At 39.8% G+C, this 9,134-nt stretch overlaps 1 protein-coding gene across 1 annotated transcript in view; it reads left to right on the plus strand.

Moving 5' to 3' along the window:
* Positions 1–1,440, plus strand: part of cpne7 (copine VII) — a gene marked incomplete at its 5' end in the record, with an annotated part of 28,571 nt that extends 27,131 nt beyond the window's left edge. The window contains one exon of the mRNA XM_037695769.1: positions 1,145–1,440. Coding sequence (XP_037551697.1) covers positions 1,145–1,297 — 153 coding nt within the window. The remainder of the gene's footprint in view (positions 1–1,144) is intronic.
* Positions 1,441–9,134: the final 7,694 nt, after the last annotated feature.

A 9,134-nucleotide genomic window follows, 5' to 3' on the forward strand; every position in this document is an offset into this window, starting at 1 on the left:
CCATCCATCCATCCATCCATCCATCCATCCATCCATCCATTATCTTTACCCACTTCTTTGTTTTCGGGTCACGGGGGTCACTGGTGCTCATGTCCAGCCATAACTGTGTGAGAGGCGGGGGACACCCTGGACAGGTCTCCAGTCCATCGCAGAGACACCTGGACAGGTCTCAAGTCCATCACAGGGAGACACAGAGACAAACGAGACAAACATTGACCAGAAAAACAACAGTCTTAGTGTCTTGGATGAACATTGTGGGACGATTTTCAAACTTATTTTTTTGTGTTTTACCAGCCTGGCTCTGGTTTGTAGCGAAAACAAGATTGTGTGTAAAAATGTTTTTAAATTAGTCAATAAATTTTGTTCAAGGCATGAAAATCAAACATGGGGTATGTGAGTGGAAACATTTACAAAGTGTAATTCCAGATGTGGATGGTTGTAAATGCACGTGAACATCCCTTATGAGTGCACAGAAAACAACCGTTTTTAAATGTTTTTACCAACTGTTGGAAATCCCAGTCAGACCAAAGAGTTTTTTTTTAAAGCTGAGATTTTACGTTAAAGTCTCGTCTCTGAGGTGCAGCAGGAAATCTTCTGATCCTTTCAGGCTGTTGCAAAAAAAAAAAAAAAACGTCTGGAAGGGACAAAAGATGGTGGGCTCTGTCGTGGAGATGCATAAACCAATAAATCAAAAACATTTTACAGTTATTTTGCAACAAAATAAAAGTGGCAGAGACTTGTGTCCTTTCTGGTTGAAGTAAACAAGCGTTGCCAGCAAGCTCATTAAACATGATTATAAGACACACAAGCATTGCTTTATTTTTTATTATAGCTACCATTTTTTTACCATCATAATTCTGTAAAAAATGTGTTATAAGCATTTTTAATTTTAAATATATTTCTACCCCCCCCCCCCCCCCCCCACACACACACACACACACACACAATTTTCGCAATTTTATGTTAGCACCTGAGTTATGCACTCAGCAGTTATAGTCTAATATTATTTGACACATACATCTTTTATTTAGTCTTTATCAAAGAAAATCCTCTAAATACTGCCTAAATATGCTCCGTGCCTTCGACTGATCCATGTCTCTCTGTTGTTTAAACATCTCCAATTGTTCTCTCTTCTCTGCAACAGGCTTCACCTGCAGCCCTGGCCAAGTGTGTTCTAGCAGAAGTACCTGGTCAAGTAGTTGAGTATTTTAGCCATAAGGCCATACCCCCACTGAGTCCAATGAGGGAATTACTTAGCCCCATCCTGAGCCCAGTGGCCACCACCCCAACAGAATAACTGCATTCTCAGTTCCTGTAAAGAACTTTTGAGCGCAGCACCAGTCTGGCAGACCAACGGGGGAAGAAGATGCATGCCTGACGACTTTGAAAAAGAACTCAAGAGAAAGTCTTTCTAAATGTGTTTAATTATCTTATTATTTTTCACTCGGCAAAATGTTTACACATAGATAGATCTGCAGAGATTGTGGGTAACATATTCCTGTGCTTGACGTGGCTCGGGCACTTCTATCTGACTGTGCTTACCGACCATCTGCAGTTTTGGCACCATACGTTCTGAAGGATTTAGTTTTAGCTCTCTAACTTTTATGCATGCGGGCAATTAACTGAGTGATGATGTTCTTCTTGGATATTTTTTATGGCTCATAGACTGCAGCACCTCACGTTAGTTTAATGTGCTCCTTTCCTCCAATCATATGTTTAGATCATTTTTATATGAAGTGCAATCAGTACTGAATTGATGAACTTAATCAAGTTGAATGAATTGTATAAAATGCTGCTTTTTTTTTTCAAACTTTCCCGTGTCTGGTTAAAGGATTGGCCTTATTTCAAATTACACATTTTTCAAAATGCATAGATCGAACATCTTAATCCATCTGCCTGACATTAAGAAACACTGTAAATATCTTATTTTCTTATTTAAGAGTATTTCTTGGTGTCATATTTGGCTATGAATCTAGGCTTTGCTCTAACGTGCATCTACCATTGACAATAAATCAAAATCATGTCCTGCAGCAACTACGAATGGCACATACCTCAAAGCAAAACTCAACAGACATTGCTGATGGTGATTAGAAGGTAATTCAGTCTAATTGTGAACAAGTTCAATTAATGCCCAGTTAAATTAAGTCCATACAGTTTGAAAAGGAAAGCCTGCAGAATCTGACCACTTAATGCCCCAAAGCGTATAAAACAATAAATAAACATCATTATTTTTGTGTGTAGCTTCAACAAGTCGCTTCTCACCTCGAACATTTGTAAAATTACACGACGAAAACTTCAGCTTTGGCTTTTCGTGTGCTCTTCACCTAAAAACAGGAGCTGAATAGTTCCAGCAGTATTTCAGCCAAACTGCAGTGATGTTTTCTCTCACAAGCAACATTTGCTCCTAGTTTCTGGTCTTTTGTCAAGTGGCTTTAGTGTGAAAATCATATTTCATGGCAGGTTATTTCTCTCTGGACTGATCAACGTTAATTACATCTGTTTTTACCGTTACGCAGGTGGCAGCTGCTGTTTTCATTTTGCAAATGAACAAAATGTGACTTGTTGCTGCTTTTTTTATGCAATGTAATTCAACAGGTTTAAATCAAAGAAAAGCACAAAGCTGACCACGGTTATTGCTGTAACACAGGTGTTGGTATTGATTTCACTTGCATTGGAATAATAAATTCTTGGAAATTATTACCAAATTAGTTTGGTGTGAGTGTTTCTCCAGAGCAAATTGCTCTTTTCATCCATTAATTCAATTTCCAATTATCTCTTGGCAGAAGGACGTGAGTTTACAGGTGAATAAATGGAGATCCTTTATTGTGTTCTCCTGCTGAGCTTCACAGTCCTAATTATATTTTAAAAGTTACGACTTTCAGTTGTAATATTTACTCGGCAAGGGTTTAGTGGAATGATCCCGATAGTGTTTAGACTGCAGCCAGTAATGTTAGTCAGAAATTATTATGTTTGTTCCTCAGTATTTCCTAAGGAACAATATTGCTACAGTTAATAATGTTATCAGTATTTGTCAAACAGCAGGAGATGAACGTGCTGCTTTTAACGTATTGTGTGAAGATCAACATCTAAGTTGATCAGAAGAGAAAGATTGTGTGTTATAGTTTTAGATAATTGCCTTTTCAAGATCCATCCATCCATTCCATCCATCCATCATCTTCTTTCTTGTCGGGTCATGGGAGTTACTGGTGTCCATGTCCAGCTATCACTGTGCAAGAGGCAGGGGACACCTAGACAGGTCTCCAGTCCATCACAGGGACACATAGAGACAAACGAGACAAACAACCATTCACTCTCTCTCTCACCTAGGAACAATTTAGAGTTACCAGTCAGTCTAACATGCATGTTTTTAGTCTGTGGGAGGAAACCAGAGTACACAGAGAAAACCCACCCAGCACGGAGAGAACATGCAAACTCCACGCAGAAAGCTCCCAGGCCAGGATTTAAACTGGTGACTTTCTCGCTGAGTGGCAATAGCTGTACTAACTGAGCCACCGTGCTGCGCCTTTTCAAGACACACCATGAAAAGAAAATCTGAATTAACACATTTTCCTGCACAGTTTTTAAAAAGTGCATTTTTTCCTTTTCAAACATGTTCTCATTCCTTTACATCAACACAACATCATTGTGCTTGCATCAACAAGCAAAGCTAAAAATTACTAATTTATAGGAGTGAAAACAAACATCTATTTTTTGTTTTAGTTTTTAAATCACCATTTTTAAAAAAAAAAGTTATTAATTGAACTTTTTTTTTTTTTTCAAACTGACTTTGATTTGGATTTTCTCATTTGTTTTAACAGATTTCCACAGCGTTAATGATGAAGTTAAAAATCTAAATGTACATTTTTGGTAAATGCTCCTTTCAGTATTTTCGTTCACACGACTTGGTGAGTAAAAAAAAAAAAAAGAAAGTATTTAATGCATCTGTTTTCTAACTGAACTGTTCCCCTTTCATTGGTGTTTTTGTTGTATTCTGGTCTCTCCACACAAATATCTGCAGCTTTAACAGCTACACTGACTCAAAAACATCCCCTCCAGCTGCAAACATTTATCTGGCGTGGCTTTGTCCTCTGTACCCTCACCAGCCCTTCTTAGACACAAACTATTGACTTCACGTGAATGCACCAAAACACAGCTACCTCTGCTGTCTGAGCTCCGTTAAGAATCAAATATCGAACATTCCTGTGCTTCTGTGGCTCACAAGAGGAGGGCCTATTGATTCAGCAGGCGTAGATTTAGAGCCATATCCAGTTACTAAGATGCACATAACCTTGGAGAGTTTGAACTGGTGCTGAGTTTTATGTGAGCTCAGTGCACTGTGGAAATGCAGAGTAAACATGTTATAATGGTTTAGTGAGAAAAAAATATTTTCTTTGATAAATAATCTGTTTTAATGCATTATAAATCCATAATTTGTAATAAACAAACAAACAAATAAAAATAAAACTGTGCAAAATTTTGCCAATTTTACAGAATTATTAGATGGACAAAAATGCACTTCAGAAAACGTGTCTGATAGTAAACTGTACCGTATTGCGCACCGGATTATAAGGCGCAACATCAATGAACAGGTCTGCTTTCATAGATAAGGCGCACCAGATTATAAGGTGCATTAAGCAAAACAAAACATAAGTCAACCTTTATTCAACTCATTCATAATAACGACATAAAATCAGTTAGAGGTCAGTAAGCACAACCAGAATTAACACATAAGGCACACTGGATTATAAGCTCGCTGTCAATTTTTGAGAAAATTAAAGGATTTTAAGTGCGCCTTATAGTCCGATAAACACGGTACTTTTTGTTGAACCCATTTGCAGCGCTTTATTTTGAACTAAATAAACCACAAAGTGCAGCTTTCAACCAATAATTCAGATTTTTCTTTGCAAACAGTTTAATGTCTTACATGGCAACGCACTCTTTTCTCTTTTACTGTGTAAGATCATCCTGCTTTGCTTCAGGTCATCAGGAGTTCAGACGGTTCAATAACTGTGAGTTGGGAATTTTAAATTGATAGTCTGCCGACTGTATTTTACACCATATTTGATTTAAAAAGCACAAACACACACATAATCCCAGCCTTTTTTTTTTAAATCCATTTTTGGCTCGTTCTTTGTTAACCAATGTTTTCAGTCTATGGCCACTTTATGAAGCAGTTGCATCTGCAGGCTGTTTGGGTAAGACAAGAGCCCAAGCTCCATAGCTTTATTTTATTTCTTCATGGAGAACAATAGTATTTATTGCTTACTTTATTGTTAAGCTGTGCCGTGCAGTTAGTGCTTCGGATTTTATGATATGTTGATGTTAGCGCCTGCATTTACACAAAAATCTTCTCTTGTAGTTCATGATTTCTGTGCTGCAGTTGGGGAAATAAATCTTGTTTAACAGAAACTGTCGGTGAAAATTGCTGTTGTAATCACAAATCATTTTACAACAAAATACAGACGTACTTAAACATGCCATTTTGCTGTCTAGTGTGTTTTTTTTCTCAACTTGTTTCGGGGCTTAGCTCTCAAAACAATTCCTCAGCGCAAACAACTCCAGAGAAAACAAACTAAGAAAGCAGCCTTGAAACGCAGGGGCTGTTGTCGTGTGCACATTTGCATTGTGCAGTTTGCTGATGCGGTGCGTACTTTGCATGAAAAGAAGGACCCAAACATACTGTTTAATTCCATCAGACAGTTCCATTCATTCACCGGCTATTGTTGAGAGCGCCGAATAACGGTTGTTTCCATGGTGACACCTACTTGTGAGAAGACACAAACCTTCATTTCTGTTTGAATCAGGGGCAAAACTGCAGGATGTGCTGAGGACTCAGTAAGGAGGTCATCCACGCACCATTATGAAGAGAGGCGCTTGTGATTGTGGCTGCTGCCTTTTAGCGAGGCCACTGAATGTCCAGCGGGGCTGAGAGCATCATCTACATTCAATATGGGGAGTTTATCTCTCTTTTCTCCAGTTGTCTTTTGTTTTGTGAGTCTGGTCCTCTGATTTATGACTCCAATTAAAGAACACTCACCACTGCTTGAGATTCACTGGCAATAACATCTACAGTAGGTGTGCACCGTGGGACGAAGGGCTGTGGTTGTGTGGAATCAGCTCAATCCCCTTTATGTTATCAGATCACTTTTAATGTCTTTAAACGCAGCTCAGCTTCTCCGAGACTCACATGGGATCCTTTGGGTAGAAAAAGGAGTCAATGGTTTTATTCTCAGCAGCTGATTTGTTCCCAGTAATAAGGAAATGACTAATAAGAGATGGAATGTCTCAGCTGTGATTAGTAATTTCTACCATGTGAGTACAAAACCCTTCTATAAAAGACTTCTAGCAAGCTCCTTTGTTGTCGTTTTCTCACATACGTACTCTGTTCACATATTTTGTTACACAAACATACATGTTTGCACAGAAATTGAAATGTACACATGACACTGAATTGCAAATTCTACTCATTCTAAAAAAAAAGTAGCTTCCATGATCAGCATAAAAGAAATGCAATCGTTTCTGCCACTATCACGTGGTTTTAAAAGATGCATTGCTCCCCATCATCAAGTGCTTTCTCATCATGCTTGGTCGATCCTGCATGTCAGCAACTTGACTGAGGTAAGCGTCAATAAATGAGTCATGTGGAAGATTGTTCACCCTGATAAGGAAAATGAAAAGACAGGGTCACATGTGCAATCTTTAGCTACACGAGAAATGTGCTGCACAGTCCATTTACTATTTCACTTTGCCGTTCCCTCATGACATTTGTTACGTTTCCCTTTTCATTTCAATTTCCTTTTTTATTTTTTTGACTCAACAATCATTGTCTCGGCAATTTCTATCACGGCACTGGTGGAAAACAAAAACGCTCATTATGAACATTCAATATGAGTTTGCATAAAGGTATTAAATTACTATTTCCCATCGAAATGCTGGATCGAAATGCTGGAGCTGTGTGTTTGAGATAAATGTAAATGCTAATGTGCCAATTAAGTCACTATATATATATATATATATATATATATATATATATATATATATATATATATATATCCATCCATCCATCCATTCTCTTCCGCTTATCCGGGGTCGGGTCGCGGGGGTAGCAGCCTAAGTAGGGAGGCCCAGACTTCCCTCTCCCCAGCCACATGGTCCAGCTCTTCCGGAGGAATCCCGAGGCGTTCCCAGGCCAGCCGAGAAACATAGTCCCTCCAGCGTGTCCTGGGTCTTCCTCTGGGCCTCCTCCCGGTGGGACGTGTCCGGAACACCTCACCAGGGAGGCGTCCAGGAGGCATCCTAAACAGATGACCGAGCCACCTCAACTGGCTCCTCTCGACGTGGAGAAGCAGCGGCTCTACTCTGAGTCCCTCCCGGATGATCGAGCTTCTCACCCTGTCTCTAAGGGAGAGCCCAGACACCCTGCGGAGAAAACTCATTTTGGCCGCTTGTATCCGAGATCTCATTCTTTCGGTCACAAACCAAAGCTCATGACCATAGATGAGGGTGGGAACGTAGATCGATCGGTAAATTGAGAGCTTCGCCTCTTGACTCAGCTCTCTCTTCACCACGACAGACCTGTACAGCGCCCGCTTCACTGCAGATGCTGCACCTATCCGCCTATCGATCTCACGCTCCATTTTTCCCTCATTCATGAAAAAGACCCCAAGATTCTTAAACTCCTCCACTTGGGGCAAGACCTCCTCCCTGACCCGGAGAGGGCACTCTACCCTTTTCCGGCTCAAGACCATGGCCTCGGATTTGGAGGAACTGATCCTCATCCCGGCCGCGTCGCATTCGGCTGTGAACCGCTCCAGCGAAAGCTGTAGATCATGATCTAATGAAGCCAATAAGACCACATCATCTGCAAAAAGCAGAGACGCAATCCTAAGGCCATCAAAATGGATCCCCTCAACATCTTGGCTGCGCCTAGAAATTCTGTCCATTAAAGTTATGAACAGAATCTGTGACAAAGGGCAACCTTGGCGGAGTCCAACTCTCACCAGGAACGAGCCCGACTTACTGCCGGCGATGCGGACCAGGCTCTGACACTGGTCATACAGGGACCTAACAGCCTGTATCAAAGGGCCCGGTACACCATACTCCCAGAGTACCCCCCACAGGGTTCCCCGAGGGACGCGGTCGAACGCCTTCTCCAAGTCCACAAAGCACATGTAGACCGGTTGGGCAAACTCCCATGCACCCTCCAGGACCCTGCTGAGAGTATATATATATATATACATATATCAATAAATAAATGGTTAAATCATTTATCTACTAGAGTAAAACCAAGTAATTATAATATTTTTGAAATGCCAGATTTGTGGCCGTTCACCAACAAATGGACATTATGTGTTGCCTCATTAATCAGGTTGTTTGGTGATTCAGTGTTACTAAAAATAAAAACATTTATTTATTCAAAGAAGGTAAAAGATGTATCTTAAAAGCAGTATTTTGTTTTTTTCTGGGAACAGTTTGCTCACATACTTGTAAGTTGTATTTTTCTTATTAATGAAAAATTGTTTGGTTTAAGCCTTTACAGACATTATCTAAAGTCATATTTACCAATTTACCACAACAACTACACGCGTATATCAACAGTTTCCCAACGTTACTGAGACAAGAAACTGGTGTCCACCACTTGAAAGCAGCTTGTTGAATTTCAATGGCACTGACATGCAGAGTTGGTACGACTTTCTGTGTCGCTGTGTTAAAGGTCACTTTCAGATTTTACATTCTTTTTGTCAAACGCAGCAAAATATTTGTCACATTCTCCGTTTTTAATTTATTTTTTCCTTTTGTAACAACACATGCTTATTACTCAACAGATGTTACAGCTGACTGCTGGGTAGAGCAATCATTTTAGTTTTACCCCAAAATAATCTGAATTATAATTAATGACAACTTGTTTTATGGACAGACGATTGATTTGTGTTTGTTTTTCACGTTAATATGTGACTCACTGGCTGTGTTCTCATCTGTCTGTGTCTCTGACACTCCTACAGTCAGATTATAATTTAATCAGGCTCCAGAGTGTCTGCTTAACCAGCTGGACTGGATTTGGAGAGAGGCCTGGCACAGTCATTGCAGAGACAGAGATGATGTTACATTTAGTAACACAAAAGAAAAGAAAAAAT

Source organism: Nematolebias whitei, chromosome 2 (assembly GCF_014905685.2).
Source record: "Nematolebias whitei isolate Nwh7 chromosome 2, NemWhi1, whole genome shotgun sequence".
Taxonomy (NCBI): Eukaryota; Metazoa; Chordata; class Actinopteri; order Cyprinodontiformes; family Rivulidae; genus Nematolebias; species Nematolebias whitei.